Source organism: Serinus canaria, chromosome 9 (assembly GCF_022539315.1).
Source record: "Serinus canaria isolate serCan28SL12 chromosome 9, serCan2020, whole genome shotgun sequence".
Classification (NCBI taxonomy): domain Eukaryota; kingdom Metazoa; phylum Chordata; class Aves; order Passeriformes; family Fringillidae; genus Serinus; species Serinus canaria.
This window is the reverse complement of record NC_066323.1, coordinates 14,766,187-14,793,925: the sequence shown is the minus strand read 5'-3', so window position 1 is coordinate 14,793,925 and position 27,739 is coordinate 14,766,187. Positions and strand designations below refer to the sequence as shown.

Here is a 27,739-nt window from a genome sequence, read left to right as displayed (position 1 = left end):
TTGTTCATGTCTTACTAATCAAGCCTACTTTTTCTGCACTGTCATGACAAACCAACCATGGAGCAAATACTTCTAGGTCTCCATGTCCCACCACCCATTTTTGAAGCTCTTTCATATAGGAATGATTCCATGCCTCTGCATTATGCAAGTACAGCAGGATTCTCATTCACTGGTAATTGCATAGATACTACAAACATACCTGAACTATTATACATAGAATTACAAGAAAATGATGGTCTTGGTTGATTACCACGGCTGCAAGGTCAGAATCTTATATGGGAGGTTATTGCAGTCAGCTCAAATGACCCAAATTTGACAGGCTGTGCAAACTCCAGCCTTTCCTAAACTAAATCAATGTGAACAGCTCTCAACAGGAGTGTAAGAGCTCTCAAGTGTGTTTTACACTGTCTGCCTAAAACCATCTGACCCAGGAAAGAGACACCTCACTGATCAGTGCTATCAGAAGGGAGTCTACATCCAAGGAGAACAGGCTTGTAACTCACAAGTTCTATCTGAAGGTAGCTGAGGAAAAAACACATTGTGCTTTTCAGCTATCATATCTGAGAATATATACCATGAGAATGCCTAAATGCAAGAGCTTTGTATGTTACATTACATCCTCAAAGACTGCTAAAAATTTAACTAGCTGGAATCCAAAACATGTGACCCTAAATTGAGAAGCTGTTAAATAAAACATGTAGGAAGCCACTCAAAGCTTTCATTTGGAATTCTGTTGTGGTCATTCTATATTTGGAGCTTGAATGTCTCAAGAATTACCTCAGTTAACCCATTTAAAAAAAAAATCTACAGGGGGAGAAGTCAGTGGCTCTAGGAGGAAAAAAAAAATCCTCTTTTTAAACCTGCAGCCTACACAAAATGTGGAAGTAAACAAGGAGTTTGAGACTCATTTTGTCACAGCCAACAGTTTACCTAATTAAGATGAGGGTTCATTGTCATTTAGCATTGTTTCACTCTTAAGTGGATATCCAGAATAAACAGCCAGCTGTCAGAAAGTGACACAGATAAATATTAATGCATGTTGGGGAAAAAAGTGCAAAAGCTCTGCTGTCATATTAAGTTCTTACATATAAAAACATATTCTCCATTTTGTGGGCTGAAAATTCACAAAATAACCCCTCATTTTACTACTTTTTAACTAATATGGGGTAACCATCACACCTCTAACCAACATTAGGAAAGGATGGTGAATTTTTTGGGGGAGGGGCGGGGGGAGTGTCCCACTCTTAGATCCTTCAGTTAATTGATCCTGACATATGAACCCATCCACATAGGAGAAATCAGATCCTGATAGTCTGATAGAAGGGGTAACTGAAGACACACTTCTCCTGATAGGATCTGCATGCTCCAGGAGCAAGAACAAGGCAACATTGCCTTTAACAGCCTCTGGTCATGAGCTTACCAGCTTCAGAAGCTCCTGGTTAACTTTTCCCCTGTGACAGAGCTTAGTTTCTCAGAAAATACTCAGACAAGGTGCTTCTCTATACAATTTCAAAACAATTAATTTTCATTAAAATGTGCATACAGCTGAAACAATAAGAATTACTGGTTATGACAGCACACTACAAGATTTTGGAAAAAAATTTCTTCTGAAGGTTTTTCTAATAATTTCTGGAAACTTTTTCAGTTCCTGTCCTATATAATCTTCTGCACTATCAATACTATGCTGGACTGAATGTTAAAGAAACATTCCAAACATTTTTAGACAGGGCAATGCTGACTGGACTAATTTCTTCAATCAAATTTTCACCAGCCCAGTATTAGGACATTATTTATAAGCTGTTTGCTGGTTTACAAGGTTGATCCATTAAACCAAGTAAGTCTTTTCAGGGACATTTGTTTGAATTGAGACAAGAACACTAATATTCAACCCAACAAAAGGCTGCAGTAAAGGACAGTAACAAAACTGTTTGACTTTAAAAGTTGTTTTAGCAATTGTGGAACTGTGAGCAAAAAGCAGTTACAGCAACATAAAAATCACTGAGTAAAAAGTGGGGTTACTTTCTTGTTGGAAGAATATGCCTTACAGAATAAAAATGCTGGAGAAATTTCACTTTGTGTGTATTTGTTTTCACTCTCTGTCAAACAAAGCAAGTTTGAAGGTAGCTTTTTTGAATTCTTTATTAAAACTAGTATCCCATCCATGCATTTTTCTTAGAAATAAAAAGACTCAACACTAAACATTCTAAAAAACTATAAAAATTGTGTTATACAGTTTTCTTACAAATTCTCCAATACACCTAAAGGTGAATTTTTCCATCGGTGTAAACCTATGTGTCATCCATACAATGATGGTCAAATCAAAGAACACAAAATTAATCTAAATTTTCTTGTTTGCAACCTGATGACAAAATTATTTCTCTTTTCAGGGTGTCATACAATTTTGTTTATCTAGTTGTTGTTATTTTATGCAAAGAAAGTGTTCATTGTTTTCTTAAGAGTACAAAAAAAAAAGGATGCCATTGAAATTCTCCATATTTCAATGTGAAATAATGCTCACATCTAAAAGGCAGTATTTTTATCAGCACAAAGGTTTTGTTCAAAAATAAGTTCTCAAGTGGATTATGATGAAAAAGTAAGGATTTTTTTTTTTTTGGTTGGTTGGTTGTGGGGATTTTTCTTTTAAATACAATATAATAAATGGTATCCACTTAGATTTTACTGAACCAATTAAAGACTAGTCCTGACTGTCATACCTATGGATCCAATTTCTCCATAATGCCAGACTTCCCCATTTCTATTCAAATTACAAGCCATAACTGAGAATTCATTATCTATTGAATCTTATGTGTAGGACCATTTACTTTTTAATGAAACCAAAACAAAGCAGCATAGTAGAAAATGTTCCCTAGTTACAAACATGGCTTCATTAAACCTCCTTTTTTAATTAAAAATATGATATTAAAGTCAGGTCTAATGTAAATTTTAAGATCTAAAACCCCAAGTAAATACTTTGATAAAAAGTTATTAATACTACCTCATTAACTTCTGTGCTTGTCAAACATGTCTATTAAAGAATGTTAAAATTTAATCTTATGTCTACCTATTAAAAAGCAGAAAGCAAAGAGAGAAATGAAAGAACAACACATTATAACTAAAAGCCTGGAGCAATCAAGGCAGTGATAGTGAGAGCAAATTTTACCACCTCAAGAACATTCAGGTGTGTTATATGAAGATTCAGATACATCTGGGGACAGAAAGACAGGAGTAAAATAATACACTTCTAGATTATTAGAAATACTATTTCTTTAATATTAAGCAAAGAATGTTTCTTACATAACATTTTTTCTATGTTATGTTTCTACATAACATGGGGAGCAAGATTGAGAAGTATTATCAAAGGGGATAAGCAAACCCATAAATAAACTGAGACTAATGAGGAATTGCCACCAAACACCATCTTTGATATGGAAGGAAAAAATCTCGAAAATCATTCAAAGTAGGAGAAATTAGAAGTGACATTATACTGTGCTACCCCACTGGCGCAAAAGAAAAGAGACAGCAAAATAAAAGAACACATTTCAGAATTAGAAAAACCTTGGCACTAAGTTTCAAAGTCAGAAAATTTGCTTTCCTGTAATTTAGGAAAAAAGAAACCCTGTTTGTTGTTTTTAACATAATCCTATTCCAAATAATGTAAATCCTTTAGATTTAATTTCTTGTACATAAATCTGTCTCACATGAAATGCAATGGAATAGGAAGGGTGTCACTGCATATGCTGCTGGTACTATCAGTTATTATTTTTTTGCCTTACAATACCCTAATTTCAAGCACACAAGTCATTAAGCACTGCAGCTTTCAGGCCAAAAACTTTTGCTTACAATTGCCACAAAACTTCAAAAGATTTCATACTTTTAGAAGTGCCTAGGAATGCATGCTTGGTTTATTACATCAAAGGACCAGTTCACTGACATACCTGCATCTGGACAAGACTAAGCTTTCATGAAAGAAGTGCAAGCTAGAAAGCTTATTTTCCTGATAATGGACACTATAATTTAAAACGGTCGATGGTTTTGAAGAGAAACTATCACTATTTCCTGAAATTGTGCAATCCAGCAAAACAACTCACCCTTGCTGGCAGCACAGAATTCAGATAATGTGACAAGGAAGCTGGACAGCATTCCAGACCAAAGCAGAAATTTTGTATTTCATCTGATAAAAGTAAACCTGACTATAAAATCACAAATATTTTTGGCTCATTTTGAATAAGATGCAGAGACATGTGTAAGCTATGTTGCAGAAATTAATCAATTATTTGAGTTCTAGCTGACAATGTAATTCCTTAAACTAAAATTTCTTCCTCACCTATTCTGAGTGCCGCCATCCACTGCAGTAACACAGTAAGCCAAGCAAGCCCTTTCTCTAAGTGAACTTTCATCCTTCTTTCTCCTTTTTCATTCCCCCTCCCTTTCTTTACTGCAAGAGATCACCATGTAAATAGAAGACTGAAATAAACTATCTCTGCAAAGCATCAAGTATATGCCAAAAATTTCTGTTGTTAAAATCAGAAGACTGAAAATTAAATAGTTAAACATTTTAAATCCCAATGATTCAACCATTTGTAACAGTAAAATAGTATCTTACTTCTTTCCTTGCATGCAAAAATATCAGAATGATCTACTGTTAACATTTTTACAATTAAAGATACTTGGCAAAATACACTTGTTTCCTCCTACTCAGAAACAAGCTAGAAAACCTACAGGCCTGACTCCGTATTTCCTAAATTTATGAACCTTTCTCTGTTTAATTTTAACATAAGAGGTGGCAATAAATTTACTGACTGTGCACATCTCAAACTGCTAAAAAACACAAACAATGAGGTGAGGATTCTGCGGGCGTAAGAAAGAAAGGATGCAGATGGCATTGCAGCGAGGATTTGTGTTACGGATGGGAGCATTTCCCAGGCTGAAGGCTTTTGTCCATCACTGAATTGTGCCCCTGAGCACGGGGCTTTTGTCCCATTGCTGGGCATCAGCAGCTTGGGGACAGGGACAGCGCTGATGTCACCGAGCAACACCGGCCCTGCCCTGGCTGGAGGGCAGCTCGGCTGGGAACCCACCCGGGCACCTGCCCTGGGAATCCCATCCCATCCCGTCCCATCCCATCCCGTCCCATCCCATCCCATCCCTGCTGGGGCAGCTGAAGGGCCACAGCTGGCAACAGCTGGACTGCAGAGCCTCGGGCAGGACAGGCGCTCCTGCACCAAGGGCCACAGCTGGCAACAGCTGGACTGCAGAGCCTCGGGCAGGACAGGCGCTCCTGCATCGAGCAGCACCAAGGGCCAACTTTGAGTAAAGGCGTGGCTGCAAAAAGCCACAGCAGCTGCCCAAGATTGGTGCTCAGCAACGTTAGTACCTTGGGCACTGAGAGACAGTCTGTGTGTCTTCTGCAAAACCCTCTGCAGAAAGAATTGTTCCACACTATTAAGTCTTTCTATTATACATTCTCTATTATTAGATATTGCTATTTTAAGTACTTCTCCAGGTCTTACAACAAAACTGTATAAACAGACTTCACACTGACAGCATTTAATTGCTTTGCATGTGCATTGTTTAATGCATGAATGATTTCAGCAATTAAGAGCCAGAGGTGCTGCTTAGTCTCCATCCTTTTAGAACCCAGAAAAATCTAGTGAAATAAAGCAATGATTCTCAACTGGACTCATGCAGTCTGAAACCATTCAGGGTGTCTTCTGAAAAAAGAAAACATGGAAAACATGCCTATGATCCTAGGCTTTAACAGGTATCACTTTTATACTTTTGGACTATCAATATGACATTTATTTTCAAGCATATTTTAAAACTTACTTTGTGGATGTCTATAGAACCAGAGCATTTATAAGCAATTCTTTCATATGATGGATTACAAGGGAGAAAGTTTATTTCATTCTTTAAAAAATCAACTAAGCATTCAACCATCCAGTTAAGACAGCACCAATAATTTCCCCAAAGGAACTTAGATAAGAATATATAGTGTCCATTTATGTGTCTAGTGAAGAAGCATTTCTCTTGAGAAATCAAATTGGTTTTTTCCCTTTTTATCATCATATGGTTCTATTTCCAACAACCAAAAAAATACTTTTACTTCATAATTTCACATACATGCAAAATGCAAACATAGATAAAATATTATGCTTTTTACAGGAATAAGATGGTTCTGAATTTCTAGGAAACAGAGTTGAATTCTGGTTCAAGATAAACAGAGCAATGCTTATCACTCAGTGCTTTTCACTGTATTGCAACAACAATATTATTATATAAATTATATATAATACGAAAAATGTTAATTTTAGAAGCCAGATAAACAGAAGTACTTGTTACCAATTAGTTACCCATATTCAGAATGAAACAGGATCTTCTTATGTTAGTTCTAAGAAGACAAATTAATTAGGACACTTCAGCACTCATGGACACTTGAAGTTACTGCAATGTGAGGGTAATTTTGCTGGATGAATGACCTAAAAGACTCCCAGGGCACCAGCCACAAAACTGGTATCATTGAACAGTTTTACTGATCTTACCAGCTGGCCTGAACTGACACAAAAGGGGAAACAGTTAAAGGACCTGACAGTGAATAGTGTATAAACCAAAACACATCAAAACATCAATTGCAAAACTCTATGGTTTTCAAAACTGTTATTTTAAAAATGTGCTGAATTGGATTTTTGACTTTTAGATTTCACATGCTTTCCTAAAGAAGAGATGACATCCAGATGACATTCTCATAACTATTGGATTTTTTTCCTATTACTGCAGCTATTGCATCAAGTTCAAAACAATTTGTTACAAATGTCAACCTATTATGCAAAGTTCTTTGTCTAAATAGTTACATATATAGAATATGTATCTTACATATACATATTCTGGTTCCTAAATTTTGCATATTTTGTTTAAAAGTTATGAGGTATTTCTCATTGCTAACTGAAAAACAGATGGAAGGATAAACTTTGTGAATCTATATGATAGCTCCTTTTTTCAGATTAACTATCTGATTTTGTCGTTCAGCAACCCAGACACCTGAATTTAAATTGCAGAGGAATGGAGATATGAGCAAGACCTACCTTTTCCACAGACACTGTGTCTCTGATGTACCAACCCTGAAGCTGTTAGAGCCAACAAGCACCAAGCCTGGCTTCTTTCAGACAATGCACACTTATCTGTGAGGAGAGTTTCCTGGAGAAGGCTCATTCTCTCCATCACACCAAGTCACAGAAGTCTGTCTTGGCATGGGAGCCAGAGGGACAAGGAGAAACAGCCATTATTATTACAAATAACAAATAGAATTTCTTACTTCCAAGAAATGCCATTTATTATTTGTAAATAAATGATTATTTAGACATGTATTATTTTCAAAAGAAAAAATTCTTTACTTCAACCAAGTCCAGAGAAGGCAATTGGCCGACGATCAAATATTGATTTGCAATTTGTAGGCAAACAGCTGGGAGAAAGCTGGATGTGCATCAGCATTTATAGAGAGCTGACCTGGCAGCCAGGGAAAAATGAGCAGGAAAAGATTTCTGCATCTGTAGGTTACTGTAATTAGTAAAGAGCATTCTGTGAAACTTCCCAAGACACAAAATCAGAACTGGCTCATTTTATTCATACAAAATAATAGAATTCCATGTGGACAATTTGATGACTACATTCAGCTTTCAGTTGTTAGCAGATTTTTTTGGGTGGAAAATAAGCAGACTACAGATGGGGAAAACATTGGAGCTGGCTCAGCAGGGTTAATTGTGGCATGATGCTGCATTACCAGTCAGCTGCAGTGCCTCAGCACCACACTCCAGGGACCAGGGTAATTGTGCATGGAACTGGCAGGGAGTCAGGAGCTTTGTTAGCTCCTGATCAGCATTAACCATTCTAAATAAAGCTCAGCTCTACGCAGACAAATGTAGGTGACTCCACATGATCCTCATCAGTACCCTGGAGCTTTCTTCCATGTGGAGTATGCTATTTCCCCAATAACAGATAATGGAAAGTGACTACTAGCAGGAGAAAGATTTTGTCCAAAGCTGTTCCATTCCAGTTTCAGCCCTTCTGTACAAGGGAAGGAGGAAGTTAGGAGAAGAAAGCAGACCTTTGCATTGTCACAGATGCACAAACAAAAACCCTACAATAAAGTGAAAAATAGAATTTGTATTTGGTGTGCTTATTACTACTGAGTGAAAATGTTTCATCATAACAAGAGGAGTTTTAACCATTACTGAGAATCCCATAAGGTTATAGTCCACACAAAGGAACAATTTCAGGGATTCAGAACCACTCTACAGAAATTAAGACAAGCTAAACAAACAATTCACCAGAATAACGTCTTGTGACAAGGTAAGCTAGTAAAATTAAAAATAAAAGGGGGACAAAAGGGAGGCCTAAATACAAAGAGATACCAAACTAAGACTTTGGCACAACTAAACATGGCACCGAAGTCCACCAGATTGCTGGATGATTTACTAAAACACCTCTAGAATAAATCTGATAGGGACAATAAGGAAAGTAAATCAGTATCAGCAGGTAAAAATCTACAGTACCTATCAGCTCTGAAGAAGACCTCTATAAGCTCTAAAAGGTCACCATATTGTTAAAATGTACAAAAAAGTCTGCAATATTTGGAATGAAAAATACAGAGTCCATTTTGTAGTCTGAAGGTCTATATTTTTCTTATAAGATCAAGATATTTCTAAAGTGAAATGTGAGCATATCTTATTCCAACATTATAGACATACAGAAACTTTTGACGCTGAAGAAAATTTCTAGGGGCAGATTATAAATCAAGCCTTGCAACACCAAGTTTCCAAACCTTTAGATCAAAAAAAACAATGTTAACAGATCAGGCAGGAGACAAGGAAGAACAAGCAGGGTGAGGACAGGATTTCTTTCTTACATCTATTAATTATTTGTAGCCAGAATTATTTTATCTGGATTGAACAATAATGTGGTCTTGCAGATATTAATCACTATTGCAGTCTATTGATCCAATCCACAATCAGCTGAGTGCAATGGAAACAGTCTTTAATTAGGAATTTAAATATGCCTGCAAAACAGATTCTTATTTCTTTCTTTCTTCATTCATCTCATCTTGAATCTTATAAAATATTTTATCTTCACACAGAATCCAAACTGTGTATCACCCTATAGTGATACACAATGAAAACATTAAAAAAAAATTTAAAAGCACAAAACCCAAGGGCACCTAGAACAATCTGTGCTTACCACATCTATACAGCATAGCAAATGATTCAAGGTTTCAGAGCAAGGCCTCTGAGCTGCACTGCTCTATTCAAGCCATTTCAGAGTACCTGGAGAAACGAGCTTCTTGAAGACTGTCAGCAGCACCACAATCACTGTGAAAAAATAAACCACACTTGCCACACCATTGGGTATATCTGCATAAATATAAATTATGGGAGTCCAATTCAACTGCTAAGCTCAAATGCATCACTGTAGATAATTATTGTAAATGTTGCTAGAAAGAAGTTATTGTTACACAGCTTCAGCAATAGATTATTCTAAATCTAAACCAATACAAAAATGGAATCTCAGATTTTACTTACACTATCAATCTGCACTGAGTTATCACAAGTGTAGAAAACCAAGAAAGTTGCCATCTGGTCTAGTTAGTTGAAACAAAACAGGAAGATGAATTGCAGCACTAGTAAGAGTTCTTTTGTCATCTGATTTTCCAGAACGCATTTTTAATTTCATAGTAAAATCTTGAAAACAAATGTGAGAGAATGATGCCTCTGTGCTTCATAGGATTTTCAAATACATTTCCCATTCTCAGCTGGCTTGGTGATAGGAGCCATTTAATTGCTCCAGAAACACCCTTGCAGAATAAACAGGAACAGTAAAACAATTGCGAAATTGTAATTACAACTGGAAAAATCATCAAAGGACTTAGTCCCTCAGAAATTCAATCTTATAAATAAAATTTAAAATGATCAGTTGTGAAGAATTACAAAGACTGACTTCCAACATATTTCACAAAAAGGAATTTTAGAGAAACTTCTTTTCTAGAAGAATCCTCTCACTCAATCTGGAATAAGAAGAGATGCAATCCACTCACACTTCCAAGTTGATGTAGATGACTATGCAATATGACTTCAGCAAAAAGGCACGTGACCTCCACATTAGCTATTGGCCAAAGCAGAAATGAGATCTTAAAAGGTTAAAGACCTAAATACATTCTGAAATAACAGTATTACTTAATAGTCATAAGTGAAAGTCACGGTTAAGAAGATAGTCAGAAACAGGAAAATCTACTAAATTTCTCAAGCCTTGAGCAAGTTTCAGTAAATTTTCAGAACTAAAATGTACACAATATTTCTAACTGATAAGTCATTGCTGAGGTTATTGCTGCTGAGCAAAAATAGTTTACCTATTAGTCCAAAATTAGTTTAATAGGAGTAAGTGAAAACTGACTGCATCACTCTATTTAATTCTCTAGCATACACTGTGGAAACGCAAATGAGATTTGCTACAATAAAAAAAGGTAAGGAGAATAAGTATTATTATATTTGGAAACTTATCATCAATGAAAACTGACTATTTTTTCTCTAAATTATCTGCTTCTTGTATACCCCAATTCATACCTTAATGCCAAAAATTAGTTCTTAATATTTCTATTCATGTGAAATCCTATGGCAGATGTCTATGTCTGCTTCTGTATTAAAGAAGAATGCTGGCATTCGAAGAAGCAAAATTCAAAAATCCATACAGATGGCTAAAAATAATGTGAGTTGCTGTATCCACATGAACAATGGTATATAGTATTATAATAGGACCCAAGGAATTCATAATCCTTTCATAACTGTGAGAGTGCTAAGGACACCTGGAACACTATGCAGCATCAATGCATTTATTCAGACCTGGAATACAGGCAGGTGCTAGAGGAAAGGCCAGCAGTCAAATTCTCTGATATATTTTGTGAATTCACCTAGCTGAAACACAGAAAATTCAAACCAACTATCCTTTTAGTTATACCTAAAGACCTGTCAGTACTAAAAGGAAAATCTCACAATGCCATTGAAATGCAAGTCAAGCAAGAAAAGAAGCTATCAGACTTTTTCAGCATCTAAATCCTCTTTGTCTAAGAAGAAAATAAAAACTATTTTTGGCAGCTAACTTTATTTATGCAACTCACAGTTAAAAGACAACACCAGAAGCTACAGAAATTACATTCCTGCAACTGCAGAGAACAGATGCCAAAGCATAAAACAAACTGGGAATTGAACAGATGTTATTCTGATAAAGGTAGAGGAAAACCAGAAAAACATACCTAGAGAATATTTCAAAAAGATTGCCTTCTAATGGCCGTTTGAAGTACATATTTACTCATCTAGCTAGTATCCTCAAAAGTACTCCTCACCCTGTGAAAGTCAAAGGCAAGGGCAGCTTTGTGGCTCAGGAGCAGCACTGCTGTGGGAGTGGATGCCGGACCAGGGCCCCAGCCCAGCTCTCCCTTTCCAAACCAGCCAACGCAGCAATGCAAACTTCCCTGGCTCAGAGCAGACTGTGTACATGAAATCAAAGCTTCTGTAACTGTCAAACTCCAGAGCACAGACACAAGTGCTTTGTCATTAAGCCTGAATGTATTGATTTCCTCATTCTATGATGAATATTTCAGCTTATCTGTTATACAAGCTTAAAGTAATTCATAAAGTTTAACTTTTGTCCTTTTTTTCCCAAAGCTACCTATATTTCATGTCTTAACTAAAGAAATGCAAACACATAATACTGTGCTCCATACTCATCTTCATCCCACTTACTCCATGAGGTTTAAAGGGACTATGAATGACTTATTATTCTACTCATCCATAACTGCAGTAGAATGATTGCAAATTCATTTCTGCACTGGAACATCCCTACATACACTTTGGTTCCCTTTGGGTTGACATGATTGTCTTTAGAAAGAAAGCAAATTCTTCCAAAATGAGGGATAAGTTTCATCAGCTCAGCTTGATCAGCAATCAACCTTACACCTTTACAATTCCTTGAAAATCAGAAAACCTCATCTCTGTATTTTAAAAACACTGAGAAAAATACACTGTGCAGATCAACAACTAGTATTCAACAGTTTTACATTTATCTCCAAAATTAGATTAGGTAATGGCAAGGTTAGCATATAAATCAATACACCATTAAATACTCAGGAACTTTTCTTTCCAGACAACACAAGTGATAGGAACTTCTAGCTGAACATAGGGGTTATCAGAAAATGACAATTCATTGATTAAAATGAGTTTTGTGCTGGCACCTCTGATCAGAGGAGGCCAAATCACAGATGTGCTTCTGACAGACACTTTACCTCCCTACTGCAGCACTAATGTTCTGCTCCAAGATCAGGAAATGCTGCCCCTTGAAGCCCTCAGTGCAGCCCCACTCTCCAAGTCAGAGAAGAGGATTTCAAAGCCATAAGACTGCCAGGGTAACTTGAAGTTCTCAAGACTTCACAGAACTGCAGCTTCACAGAACTGCCCTGCTCACTGCCAAGAAGCCTGGAAGAGCCCCTGGCAGCCAGCAGCTCTCAGAGCTCAATAGCTGCTGGCAGGAAAGGCCCCACCTCCAAGCGAGGTGAACTTCCACACCGTAGGCAAGGAGCTTAGAAAATCTGAGAATACAGAATACAGCTGGATGCAAATGTATCTTGGAAAAGAAAAATGTCCTCAGAACTAGAAATCTGAAGCTGGAAAATGCTGCAGAGCTCATTACAAAGTGAAAAGCACATACATAATGCAAAAATAACTAAGATGCTACATTTGCATTTGCTGTGTGTCATATACTAAGGTTTGTTAGCACAGCTGTCTTTCCAGAGTATCCTTCAATTGATTAGTATGAGGATTTACATTATGTCTCATGTAAACATAAAACATGGTTAAATCACTCACAAATATGTTACATTAACAGAAGAGCCTCCATGTTCCTAAATCAAAGCCGGCAAAGTTTGGACCATACCCTGGTTTGCTACACACTGCTTCCAGCAGGACTTGACAATCAGAGAGCAAACCAACAGATCTATCCTGCTATTCTTAAGCAGACCTTTGTGAAAAGGTAGAATCACTGTAACTAATGATCCATCCTTTCTCACTCACATGCTGAAAAGAAAATGACGAAATTTGATGATGGCAGGGGAAGATGTTTAACTGGGGAGAAAGGTGTTTTGGAATCAAATGGCACAGCTGACCTTGTTCCTGCATTCTTTCACCTTAGAGAATTTCTTTGGTACATTCCAAGAAATGGAATGGTTACTGAAATAACAATTTCTAAACTTATATTTAATGTTTTCATAAACAAAAAAATTACTATGAGTTTACATCAGCTTCAAGTGATACCGCAGTCAAGTCCCAAGCAGCCTTCTAAAGATGTTCCATATTTTTAAAATCTTCTGTACAAGCCAGGTCCCCACAAATCCTCAGAAAGATTAACAAGAATTTCTGTAACATCAACTCAGTACCTTTCCATTATTTTAAAAGGCAATAGTTAGACAAATTTTAACATTAGAGTCTATTACAGTCATGTAAATTAAGTCAATTTGTCCCTCCTTCAATTAAACATGTTAATTTCCCAGGGGACCCAACACCATTTTCTTCAGTTGTCACATATGCCATCATCACACAGTACAGTGTAGCCTTAAAAAGAATTAATCCAGTATCTGATCTTACAGCCCCTGCCCATGTCAGTAAAACCTCATGTAACCCAACTCCCTGAAATTCAAAGACATTCTCAAATGAGAAAGTTTCTCAGATCCCACAGAACACAACCTTGGTGTTCCATAATCACAATAAAGGCCAGAAAACTCTCTTGTGACCAGACAGCAGAATCAGAAATCTCAACACAAAATGCATTTAGCTCAAAAACTATTTTTAGACTTTTACACAGCTTTCTTTCTTCTGGTTAATGTTCAGTTTGTCTGAAAACGCTTAAATTTGCCTGAAAATTAGATTACAATAGAACTACAAGTATATAGTCAATCACAAGTTATTAACAGACTGCTAGGTGTAAGAAACCTAAAAATTTTGTTTTGGTTAGTCATTACAGAAATTAGTTCACTTATTTGATTTTGATAAAGGTATTTAACAATTTTCTTAATTTCTTCAACAGAAGAAACGGTACATCAACTTTAAAGCAAAAATAAAAATAAAATTTGCATTAATTTTTACAGATTTGCTGAATTGAATGCACAAATCATTAAGGCTGAATAAGAAACTGAAGAATTGTCATTGTGGTTCTTGGTGATAGTTATTGTCCTTATGGACAAACACAACCAATAAATATTTCAAAGGGAGATCACAGCAATATACCAAGTCTGGAAAATTACAAAAAACTGTCCATTTATATTCCTTAGCCACATGATTTAATTAATAGCTGATGCCCAAAAGAATTTTACTGTCTCACTGATACTGGTTTTTTAAGGGTTTGTCCTTGTCACAAGATTACCTTCAGACTCTTCCTGTTTGTATAAAAGTGAACAAGTAGTCCATTAAACAAATCTTTCCATATCTACTACTGATCTTTCTCGGGGTGCTCTCTATTTCTGCCTTCTCTATCTTGTAAATGAAGTTACCTCAATGTGATTTCAGGGAACCAAGCTCTATAGAAGGGAAAAACATTCTGCTCTCTTGTAACATTATCTGCACATCTTTAAATTGCATGTTGAACACTCAAGCTCACTGAAGATACTACCACATACATCCACCAAAACTTATGGATATTCCTCCCAAAGAATCAGAGTTTATTTATTTATTCAGAATAGGCATGGTTGAGTGAAGTTATTCCTCCTCTTGTACACTTGTGTCAACAAGCTTCAGCTTTATTAGATCCAGCACAAAGGACCAGATAAGGGCTACCTGGGCTGAAAGAGAGGCTTGTTGGAAAGAAAAGGAACCCTATCTTGTTACTTTCTTTACAGCTATTGTTCCTACAGATACCCCAAAGTCTTCTCAAACTGACAATAGAGGTGCTGTTGCAACTAATACATGAGGTACAACAAAGTTCTCAAAATCATTAACATTCAGTGACCTTATCTCAGTGAAACAAGCCTACTTTCACTGGCAATTGGAATTCTGTTCTTACCTTATTCAGGAGCACCTTGTTCACAAACACCTTTGCTGCAGAAGTCTTTGAAATACTGGTCATTGATATATTGCCCTGTTTCCAGTGGGAAAGAACATTATGAAACTAAATTAATCTGTAAACTGCTAGACTGAATATTTGCCAGATATAAAAATAGTCCAAGTGGTTGATTCTTTTTCTTTAATAAGAAGGCTTTTTTCATTAGAATTTAAATATATCCTGATAGGATCGCTGATGTGTAATTCAGAATCTGGCATTTCAATACTATATTTCCTCATAAAGTACTCTCACTCAGCAGTCTTAGAGCCTTTATATTTATTCACAAATTAACCTTTTGAAAACCCAGGATTAACTGAATTTACAGAGAAGAAATGGAAGTAAGAAGGTTCTATGAGTTTTTGCCCAGTGTGACTCAGCAAGGCAGTGAGAATTGCAAGCACCCAATCCTGAATTCCCCATTCCTAGCCACTATGTATCAATTCCAGACCTTTCTATAGAATTTACAGCTACTTTTTCAGGGTTTACACCAGAATGTAATATTAAAAATACATTATAATTTTCACAGCCTATATTATTGTAAAGCAAACCAAGGTCAACTTGAAAAATAATATAGGGCAGTGATATGTACTGCTGAACTTAACCAGGCTCCATATGCAGCACACAAATCAGCTTTTGAGTGCCTGAGTGCTTCTTTGTAAGAGATTACACTCAGCCAGTGGAAAAATTAGTTTTCTGATCAAGCAAACATTATTTTCTCAATGTTTATTTTGACATACCTTTCTCTTGTTACAAAACTGTTGGAAAATTACAACTGAATCACAGTTCAAGATCTTTTTTCTATTAATACCATTACAATTTATGTTTTGTGAATTCATATTGACAAATGAAAATTTTCACTCCAGAGAACATTTATTTTGGAGTTTACTTTATTCCAGTAATGTACAAATTGGAAAAACTATACAGAAACAAAAAGCTGAATAAACTACTTCTTTTCCCTAAAAACCAACACAAGATTCTTAATAAACAGTGCTCTACAGTGTCAAATGCACGTAATAAATTGTTTTTTACCTTCAGATTTTGACTTAAATGCCACAAAGAAATTTTAATGCAGTTAGCCCTACTTTTGCCCAAAAATGTGCTTTCAACTGATGCAGGTGCACTGGAAATTTGGATCCTTTCATTTGGGGATCACCATACCACTAGGCAGGTTCCTGAGCTCAGCTTACCATATCAACCAAAAGTATATTTAAAGAAACCAAAATATTATCAAAGCCTTCCCTCTAGTGCAGTTGTCAAGAGAACAGATGACCTCTCAGCATACATAAAAATGGGATTTAGCATTGGACTAAACCTTTTTTTAGATTAACCAACAAATAACAGGAATATCATTAACTGACTTACTTGGTTCAGAAAGGGCATTATAAAAAGAAAAATATTCACTAAATGCACACAGAGGGAAGAGTGGAATAACTCATTTTTTAAAGGGAAAAAATACAACAGAAGAATGCAATTACATTGAAAGACAGAAAATGAAAACTAGCAGAATCATTTTTTCCACTCAATTAAGATGTGGGATTAACTGGAACACAAATGTAACACAAAATATCTTGGGAGTTTCATATTTAACAAGTACAGAGTGAGCTGTGAGAACACCAAAAGCAACTGCAAAACCAAAAAGCAACCAACATATGTTTGGTCAAGTGGACACTGTTTTCAGCAGACCCATATCTGCCTATTAAAACAGAATTTTAATTTTAATTAATATTCTTCTAAGATTTCTAGACTCTTGATTTCTTGATCAATCAAGATCCTGCTAAATGCCACTTCTGAAATTACTACACTGAACCAAGGCATTCAACTCCACTTCCATTGGGAACCTGCTCCACTAAAGATGAGTTCCAGAGCTACACAATATACACATGACAACATCAAGTTAGTTTCTTTCAAAGGAAAGTAAAACAATGAAGCTTTTTAAGCAGATATGATTGTAAACTGATTCTCTTAGATCAAAGAGCATAAACTGCAATAAAATACAACATGGGAAAAGCTGAAGCATCTTAGCATAGCATATCTTCTACTATTATTCTGTTACTTTACACCTGACCCAGCTTTTTGCAACCTCTAAACATAAAAAAATTACTGTATTGAAAGCAATACATGAAACTTTCATTTATATGATGGAATTTTTTCAGAACTAAATAGTTTGCACTATATGTAATGACCTGACTAGCCTTTTAAAATGAACTATTTTTAACTAATTTAAAGAGAGCCTATTGAGATACTGGAAAAGACAATACAAAGATTCAAAGGTCAGTGTGTAGATGATACCTAAATAAAAACCTCTCATATAACTGAGATAGTTTGGGTTATTGCATCATTCCAGTTTTATTCTACATATATTTACAATAAATTTGTTTAGATCCCATGGCAAAAATCACAGCACAACTTTTTATTGACTGCTTAGGAAACTGCTGAGTAGTCTCTCACATATTTTCACATTATATGCTTCAAGGCAAGATGCTAATTTTAAAAGCTTAAATTTCTGACTGGAAATACATTTCTACTACACTCAGAGAAACCATATGTTCTAACAGCTAAAATAAATTGGGTGAAGAAACTAGTTCTCTCATTTATCTATTCTGTGCTGTTTGAAACCACACATTGCCACACTGCAGAACATCCCCAGCTCCACTGCAACCCTGGGGACCAGAGTTCACGAGGTGCCTGAACAACACTGCACTTGCAGACCACAAGAACTCACAGAAAACAAATTACACCCATAAGTTTTCCATGTGACACACAACTGTAAATTGAAAAAAACCTCAGCAATGACTGTGGAATGTGAATATAGTAATTTGTGACTAAAGGAGATGTAAACTAAGTGTCCTGGAATTCATTTTTCAGATATCTAACAGTAACATTGCCATCTTAGGAGTCCTGCTTGCATGGCAGGAAGTTTGTCAGCATCCATATACAGTCTAAGCTTGATGTAAAACAGACAAATATAACAACAGGGAAATAATTCAGATTTCCAGCAAAGGGGAGGCAGTAAGAGGATAAGACTAATAGGTAAATGCAAACTCTAATGGGGAGAAAAAAAAATATATACACAGGGGTGTGTATATACAAATGGTTTATACTGGAAGGACCCTGAGGGAATTCTCTGCTCCAAGCCCTGCTCAGGTCACAGTGCTTGAAGTTTTGGTTACTCAGGCCCAGAATGTCCAAGGATGAAGGTCCTACAACTGTTCTAAATGCCTATTCCAGTGTTTGACTACCATCATTACATGGAATTTTTTTCCTTAGATTTAACTGGGACTTTTCCTACTATTACATGTGTGTCCCCTCTGCTTTGACTGATCACATTGGGAAAAAATCTTGCTCCTGTTCTCTATGACCACCCATTCTGTGGCTGAGAAAGGCACTTGGATCCCCTTTGTCACCTCCAAATTAAACAAAATGAGCTCTCACAGACCCTTCTCCCACATAGTATATTTATCAGTGCAAATATTTAAATTCTGCATCCTGAAAGTACTGCAAGAGTGAGCAGAGCTAGTCAGCAGGAAATAACATGGTACCTCAGAACTCAGGCTAAAAGACATCCAAATAAAAGAAGAAAATTTGAGGGCATCTGCTAACTCTCCATGTTACTGTTATTAAAGGTAAAAGAGCAAACACAGTGGTCACATCACAAAACACTTGAATCACAATAACCACATATTCGAAGTATATACCCTTCATTAATGAGTAGAGAATGGGAAAAATAGCATTTTAAATATATTAGAGAATTGGTTATTAATTTAAGGACTAGAGAGTGTTCAGAAGGGATGTCAGCACTTAATAGAAAACAGGATCATGTGAGGAATTAATCAGGATACTGACACCAAGGTGATTTAGCACTTAGATTAAAGGATGTCCTTTTACACAGCACTGTCCAGTGCAACCTGAAATAACCTGGCCAGTGAAATTCACACTGCTCATGCTGAAGTATTAAACCAGTGAGCCAAGAAACAACAACCCTTCTTCCTGCAGCATTTTCTTAAGTCTGGATTTCTGCATTCAGCAATAAACACATTACTAGAAATCTATTGAGACAAAAAAAAAAAAAAATCAAAGAAAAAAGAAGCAAAAACCCAACACAAGGTAAAAATACAAAAGCAGAGGTCAAAGGACAAAAAAAACCTGAACTCCCTGCACTAAAGTCTACAAACATTCAAATACTATGATCAAAGACAAGAATAAATTCAAAGGCACAAAACGGAGGGAATGAAGAAGAACAATCAGGCAGAAATTCAGGAGGGAAATAAAAAATAACTATAAAAATTCTAAAAATTATTATAATAACAAAATTTAAAATGTAATCTACTGTACAGTTTTTATAGTATCAGTTATTTCCTTGAATTTTTTTAACTCAGGCTACATCCTTCTCAAATTCCATGATAAATAAAATGTCCACAGTTACATCTAAAAAATATTTTCTGTTCTAGGTGTGGAAATACAACCAGTAGAGTAAACACAAAAAAACCAGTCCCAAGACCAAGAGATCTCTTTGTACTAAAGAGTAACTTGAAGACTATCTCAAAAATGCACTGCACCAGTGGCTACCACGTCCTGCCCAGAAGTGGAACAGTCAGTCATCACTAATCACACTGGAGAGAAGGGAACTGCTGCAAAGCCAGAGTGCTGCTTCAGTATGTTTGGACACTATTTGTTTTCTAGTTTTCATTACTGACAATCTATAAAAAACCTAAAAATATATTAAAAAGCAGCAAAGTAAAAGAACGAGAGAAAATTATCAACCAAAAGAGAGAGAAAAAAATTAAATTAAAAAAAAAGCAAGACAAGCAACTAAAACAAAGCATGTATGACAGTATTTTAAAATACATTAATAATTTAATATTTCTTCATGTGATAGCCTTTTAACAAAATTAGCACTAGCATGGGATCAAATAAACATCATGCAACTCAATGCAATTAGCTAAGTTCCAATTCTGTATTTTTAAGCAAATTACTAAGTTGATCATGAAAGTTTTTCATTTCCTAACTACTTACCTTGTGCCTTATGTCTCTACAATTATTTTATGAGGCACTAACACAAATTAATTTTTACATACAACTTTCTGGGTCAAGAAAAACTATATTATTGGTTCTATACATCATTAAACGTAACAGAGTAGTGATTACGTTAGTCATTTAAAAATAAAGATTGTTTTTAAAAGTAAAACACAAATAAAAATTTAGAGATTATAAAGTGAATGGAACTTTATTATCTGTTCATTTCAGTTTATTTCATCAAATTCTCTCAGTGTAAACCTGAGAAATGGCCAATTTCAAATTCCCACAGAAAAAAGGCAGTTGAATTCACTATAATTTTTGTACAATTTCCTTGGAAATACATGTGTTTTCTTTGCTCAGACCAAAGTTGAAGATACTTCAACACAGTAATTCTGTGCCTCCCTTACAGACTAGAAGTATTGTAATGAGAAGTGGGAAAAAAATTCAGAGCCATGAAAACAAATGGAGGCAAATTAGATCAATGTCCCACAAAGGGGGGGCAGACAATCCATAAAAAAAAAAAAAAAAAAAAAAAAAAAAAAAAAAAAAAAAAGCCTGAAGTTTGCAAAGCAAAGTATATTCAAACTATAAATAATGTGAGGTATATACAAATGCATAATTCATGGGATGGATGTACTAGATTGACCTGTAATTTCTGTTGTTAAATAAATAATGAGTTACTAAAGCTATTATAACATGAAATCATAGAATTGGCTTGCCCCAGTAAAATACATCACTTGGTGATAGGAAAGCTCTGGACTTTTAGAAGTATCTCATGTGTACATGATGTCAGTTTTAATCTTTTCCCAGGCCAACACCAGCATTCACAGATGCATCAAAACCAGTTACAGTAAAATCTTCAGAGGTAAAATTGATGTGCAGTCTCCAGGTTTGACTCTCAGCAATCTTTCTGCATTATCAACTTCACCATGCCCAGCTGACTCACAGGCACATTAAGAACATTTTGTCTTCATTCTGAAATCTCGACACATCTGAGCAGAATCATTGAAATGTTGCCTTCACTACAAGAAGCAACATGAAAGTAATTCTATCTTTTTAGGGAACTCCAGCTCCACCATAAACTCCAAAAATCCAAACTTACTTTCCATGGTCTGAGTATTTAAAGACAGTAATTCCTATTATTTCTTCCCTTCCTGGCGTTTCCCTCTATGAGGTCCAACTGTTCAGAAACAACCATTAAGAGACCATTAAGACAAAAACCTGTATCTAGATATATCCCAGTGATACCATCCTGATTTAGCCAATAATTTTCTCATAATCTGTAATGGCACGTGAAAAAAGTCCTTAGAGTTGTTTTTAAATCATTACAGTTATTTACTGTCACTGAATTAGAAAACATGACCTTTCTTTGTGGAAGTTTAAGCTATTAGGCATCTGTTAAACTCTGAGGAATCTGAATGACAGAGCAACACAAGAAGGCATTTATACAACATTTATTTATTCCCTATTTTGATAAAATGAGCAAAAGCTCAAAGCTGGGTGTACTGTGTTCATATTACACCTTTAAAAAACTCTGCCTGTATTAACTTTCCAGAACTACCTGGTCTCCACAATTTAACTGCTGATGTGATAGCTAGAAGTGGCACTCATTTCTTTATCAGAATTCCTTGCAGGGGTCATTACTCACTGTTTTATAAAAAGAAACAAAATGTGTAACACCATGAGCCTCCTGTTATTAGTTAATAGAATGCATAACTGCTCTGAAAACATCGCCTATGTCTTTTATTAGAAAAACAATTAAACCCAGATCCCCAGGCACAACACTTCACAGGAGGTGTGATGGCAGCAAGTGTTACATTTTACTAGGTCTTCAAAAGGGTCATTAATCTTTCAGTCATCGATCTCCGACACTTAAGTCTAACAGCGAAGAGCAGAAGCAAACACACAGCGCTCTCTTTCTCTCCTTGTAGAGATAGAAACAGTAAACTCCAAAGACAAGATCTAAAATAGCCAAAGAGAAATCTATTTAATCCACTTTCATTTCTCCGATTTTACAGAATCTCATTAGTGTAAATATTTTCACTTTCATGGTTACATTGAACCGGCTGAGGCATTTCAAGGGAACTCTATGCATAGCGCTCCTGCTTTACAATGACTCTTACACTCCACTACACATTAAGTTTTCAGTAAACGCATTATCCCTTTCATCTATTCAGCAGTGTAGTTCAGATACTACACGACAAAGGAACAAGAAAATAAAGACTACAACGCTGACTGAAATCACTTGAAGTAATTTTCTTCTATGTCAAATGCACTTACAAGCGAGAGCACTGACAAAGCAATGGTCATCAATCCACAGAGCCTTTTGTACACCGCTATCACAGAAAGTACCCCAGCATACACACATACACGGAACAAACCTCTGTGTACCTGCACCTGCTTTTCCTTATCTGGAGATAAGAAAAAACTGAGTGTCTGTGAATTTCTTAACGTGATAACAAAGATCCTTAATGCTAGACACAAAAGAAAAAAAAAAGTACTATTTCACGTTACAATAATTAAATTCAAATATTATATTACACTAGGTTCCAATATGACCAAGCACATTAGAAAGATATTGCTTACTGCTTCTCTGTATTTTAGATCATTATCCCTACTTTGAGTATTCTGATCTTTCAGAATTCAATTCAAAAGGCACCCGAAACGTGAGAGCGAGCACTCCTAGCCTATGAAAATGACTACTGGAGACACAGTTTAAGGACTAGCATTCAATGCAATAGAGCCCCTGCTTCCAAGGACCATCCTTTTCACCTTCCAGTAAGTCAGTGTTAAATAACCTGCGCGGTCTGGGGAGGCTGAGGTACTGACATTAACCTGGCAAGCACCAGCTGAGCTCAGCCCCATCCGACCAAGCCCCGACCGAGCCGGGAGCCCCAAGCCGCTCCATCTGACGCCCTTGGTCGCGGCTCCCGGCTCGGGAGCCCGCCCGCGGCGCGGCTCGCAGCCCGCAGGGCCGGCAGCCCCTCGGGAAGCCCGGGAAGCGCCGGGGCCACCGCAGCCCCGGGTGGCCGCGGCGGCCGGGAACGGAACCGGCGGGGGGAGCCGCCGAGCGGGGCGGGGGGGACGCGACACCGCCCGCCAGGGACCGGGACCGACTGGGGCGGCAGGGCCGGCGCAGGGTAGCGGGAAGGGCGGGATGCGGAGCGGGGCAAGGCGGGCAGAGCCGCCCGCGGACGGGGCAGGGGTGAGGCGGTAGCCGGGGGGAACATTCGCTCTGTCCCCGCAGAGCGCGGGGACACCCAAGGGCAGGGACGGGCACAAGGACGCGCGGCGGGCGGGCGGCGCTGAGGCGCGTCCCTTACCTGGCAGGAGTCGCCGGTGACCCCCGGGGGGCAGGTGCAGCTGTAGCCGACCGGGGGCTGGGGCAGGATCAGCTGGAGGCGGCGGGGCGGCGGCAGCGGCGAGCAGGTGCCGTTGTTGCGGCAGGGCTGGCTGAGGCAGGGGTCCCGGCCGGGGGGCGCGGCGCTGGCCGGCGTGGGAAGGCAGGCGCGGCGCTCGGCCAGGGCGAGCAGCAGCAGCAGCAGGAGCGGGACGGCTCGGGGCATGGCGGCGGGGCGTGCGGGTGCGGGCGCCGCACCGCTGCTGGCGGCGGCAGGGAAGGAAGGAAGGGAGGGATAGAGGGATGGAGGCAGCGGCCGCCCTGCTGCTCCCGGCCCGCGTTCCCCGGGCAACGGGCGGGCGGGGCCGCGCCGGGGCGGAGCCGCTGCCGCGCCGCCGAGTGACCGCCAGGGGGCGCCGCCCGGCCGCAGCGCGCGGGCCTGGCGGGGTTGGGGCTGAGGGGGGCGCGGCCGGGCCGGGCCAGCGGGGCCGGCCCCGGGGCTGGGTCTGCAGCGACCCGCCGGGCCCGGCTGAGCTCCGGCGGAGCGGGTGGCGCTGCGCCCCAGCCCCATACCCCGGGCGAGGCGGCGGCGGCCGGGCTGTGCCGAGCTGCCGGGGCGCCAGGAGCGGCGCTACCCCCCGGCCGCTGTCGTGAAACGGGAGCAGCGCGGTACTGAATGCCCAGGGGCGCTCCGGGGCTGCCGGGCCTCCTGCCCCGCGGCCGGTGCCAGTGACGGGGCAGAGGAGCCCGGCGGGACCCAGCGCTGCCCTGGCTTAGGCAAACGGCTGGGGGGGACACTGCTGCGTAAGATCAGCTCACCCTTTGCTGCTTATTTACTGTTTCACCAGAGAAATTCGCTGATGATTACATTTAAGTTCTGTTGAGACCGAAGCAGGGTCGGATGAAAAGCATTAACATTAATGCTATCGTTTCTCATAATGCAAAGAACCTGTATGTTTTCTCAAGTGAGGTTACCTACGGCTGATTTTTTTTTTTTTTAATCGATTTTTATTTTACCAGTCTTCTTGGGATTTGTCTACTACCTCTTACTAGAACTAAGGTACAAGATCTGTAAATCAGCTAACAGAGAGCAGAAAGATAACCCCTGTTCTTTGGCCTTCTATTCATTTGCTTCTGCAAAAGTGAAGTATTTGAATTTCTCCTAACTAAGGACTACTCGCATCCCTATCGCAGGGTACGGGAGGATTCCTGGCTACAATTTCCGTTAACTTTCACACTTAACGTATGGCTGAAAGCTCTATCACGAGCAGAAATAATTGGTGATGCTAACTGAACTGAAAATTCGTCAGGGTCTCAAACAGCTTGACCACGATAGTCTGTCCCTGCATCCTGTCTCTGCTCCTCCATATCCCCCCCCAGCCCAGTTCCTCAGGGCTGTCCGTGCTCCTCCATCCCCCCAGCCCAGTTCCTCAGGGCTGTCCGTGCTCCTCCATCCCCCCAGCCCAGTTCCTCAGGGCTGTCCGTGCTCCTCCATCCCCCCAGCCCAGTTCCTCAGGGCTGTCCGTGCTCCTCCATCCCCCGGCCCCGTTCCCCCTCGCAGCGCGTTCGGTGCCGCTCCGGCTCCCTCTGCTGCCTCCGCGCCGACTGCGGCCCGGGCGCTGCGGTGACTGTTCCGCTCGAACCGACTCCATTTACATTTGACAGGATTTGTTCTTGCTAAGTCTACAGAGGCTGCTGCTTGTCTCTCTGTTATCTTCCCAGTGCTCTGAAATAACTTGTATATATCCCAGGTTGCTCTGGGATTTGCTGTTAGAGCAGCAGGGCTATAATTCTTTCTGTCCTCCTTCTCAATAAGGTTTGTCCTTTTGCAGTCTCATAGGACTTCACCTTTCTGCACAGGCTGTCAAAGATACTTGTTAATAACAAGCTTTGGCCAGTTCTTTAAAAATTTTATAGAACAAATCATCAAAACCAATCTGAAGAAGTGTTCTCCTCTAGAACTTGACCCATCTTTCTGCTCAAGCTCTCCTCCTGGCTCCTGCTAATTGTATTGAGCTGCTGACTGATCTTCCTAACAAAGAGGATGGCTGAACAGTCAGTTATGTAGTGACCCTATTTTCCAGTTGTTCCTCTACCCCCCAAAGGGTTTGATAATTTTGGTCTGTATCTGAGGTTTTTTGAGAGTAAGACATTTTAGATAAGCATTGGAAAATATGGCTTCAGGACTGACAGCTACACTAGACAATGAATTCTGTTGGTGGAGTAGCCTGGTGTTTGCAGAAAATAACAGCTTGAAAAATAAGCTGGTCAAACAATGCAGCCCACCAAGCAGGACACAGCACAGTGCTCTGAGTCAGATTGTACATATCTTTATCACAGTTTTCTTAGCTTTTTACAGAATATATAAGCAATGTTTACATTATTTTCATAAGGAAATATTTAACCTTACAACAGAAGACATTATGCTTGCCTAATTAGTCATTTTTTAAATGCTATTTCTTTTTATGCATATTAATGTTCCAATGTGCATAGTTTAAATAATTTTATAGTCAGGTTTCCATAAACAAATTACTAATCTTAGTATTCAATAAGGATTCAAGCTGTCTCCCTCATTTACACTTGCTAGGATTTGAATTGTATTACCAGCATAATAGCTTATTAGTGTGGCTTAGATAAGCTACATTACAGCTTAACTATTTATTTTGATGGAGAAGCACTCATCCTCTAGTGGCTTGAAGGAGATTTTGCAGTGATTTTTTTATCTGTTGTGATTAAATATTTAGTAACCAAAAAACACCTCTGTTATTTGCTAAAAGAAAGCCACATGCTTTAAATGTCTCCCATGACAACAATGATCTATTTTCTAAATATTGATTAATTCCTTTAAAACTATTAATTATTGCATTTTTCTTTACTAGCATAGGAGTTAATTTATATAAGAAAGTTACTGTGTTGAGCCTTTTCTGAATAGTATCTGGACTGTGATTCTTTTGTTGCTTGTTTTGGGTCAAGCTGAAATTGTCAAACTTACATTTTCCTCATGCCTCCCTTAGCTTGTGCCTGCTTTACAGCACCTCAGGAGCTGCACTTCCAAATTGCACAAGGACTGGGACCTTAATGTCACTTTGGAAATTTCAGAAGGGCCCCACTCATGCAACTGAAGCCAAATTCTAAAAAAATGCCCATTGTCCTCCCAATCCCATTCTGAATAGCAGACAAAATGAAAGCTACATCCTCTTGAAAATAATTGCTGGAATCACAGAAGTTATTACTGTTAAACATTGTGTTTCATAAGCTTTAAATGCATTTATTTAAAATGTTTGCTGCATTTTTTTTTTTTTTACTTTCTTTTCCCAACTACATAGAGTTTACTGGAATAGAAACTATTAATTTAACTTTGAATGACCCACACTTCAGTTTATCAAAATACTGGAGTACAAATTTAAACACATAAGTAGCCCACAGAATACTCTCCTTGGAAGGAACGTGCTCAGGTGTTTTGTATTGGAACTTATTTTGTCTCTCCTTCCTGGGTTTGTGAGGGCAGTTTTTAACCATAGGAGAAAGGTAGTTTAAGGCTCTGAACAGAAACAGAATTTTTAAATTACATTATTTACTGCTGTAGTTGGGAGAGGGGGAAATACTGCTTTATTTCTGTGTGCACCTGAATAATTGCTGGTTTTCTTCTCTCCTGGCACAGACTAGAACATACCTTGCTCCCTGACAATGTGTGGGGATTTATCTGCTTTTCTACCCAGCTCTTGCATTTATATTTATTTTAACTTGATCCCCTTTATTAAGCTGTTTGAAAATTGCATGTTTTCTTCTTTCTGTTTGCTAACTTTGCAGTAAGAAGTGGTGATAATCCTGCAGATTTGTGTGCCACTGTGCGTGTTGCTATTTAATGTCTGCTGGGCAGGGGAGCTGTGGAACAAGTAGGGAGGTGTTGACACAAGGAATATCAAGAGCTGCCAGCCCAGGTGGAGAAACATTCTTCATTGTGGGAATTATAACTTCTTGGGAGTCATAAATTGTGCTTTAAGACAAAATCCATAGAGCAGAAGTTAAACTCTTCTATCAGGGAGCACAAAGCCACTGTGCTGTGAAAATTCATGATGTGTTTTATCAGTGGCAGGCAGTTGAGGAGTGGCAGCATTTCCCACATCTTCACCTGTTTGCTGATTCACAGCAACTTTTATCAGCCCGTGTGGCTTTTATTTATTTTTGGAACAATGAGATAAAATCTACACAGTATAGTTATTTCACAAACAGAACAACTCTCAGATATCTAAAAAA

General features: G+C 38.5%; 1 protein-coding gene across 1 annotated transcript in view; it reads right to left on the bottom strand.

Moving 5' to 3' along the window:
* DNER (delta/notch like EGF repeat containing) overlaps positions 1–23,708 on the bottom strand; it is a 106,856-nt gene extending 83,148 nt beyond the window's left edge. Inside the window, exon 1 of the mRNA XM_050978183.1 lies at positions 23,466–23,708. Within this exon, the coding sequence (XP_050834140.1) occupies positions 23,466–23,708 (243 nt within the window). The remainder of the gene's footprint in view (positions 1–23,465) is intronic.
* Positions 23,709–27,739: the final 4,031 nt, after the last annotated feature.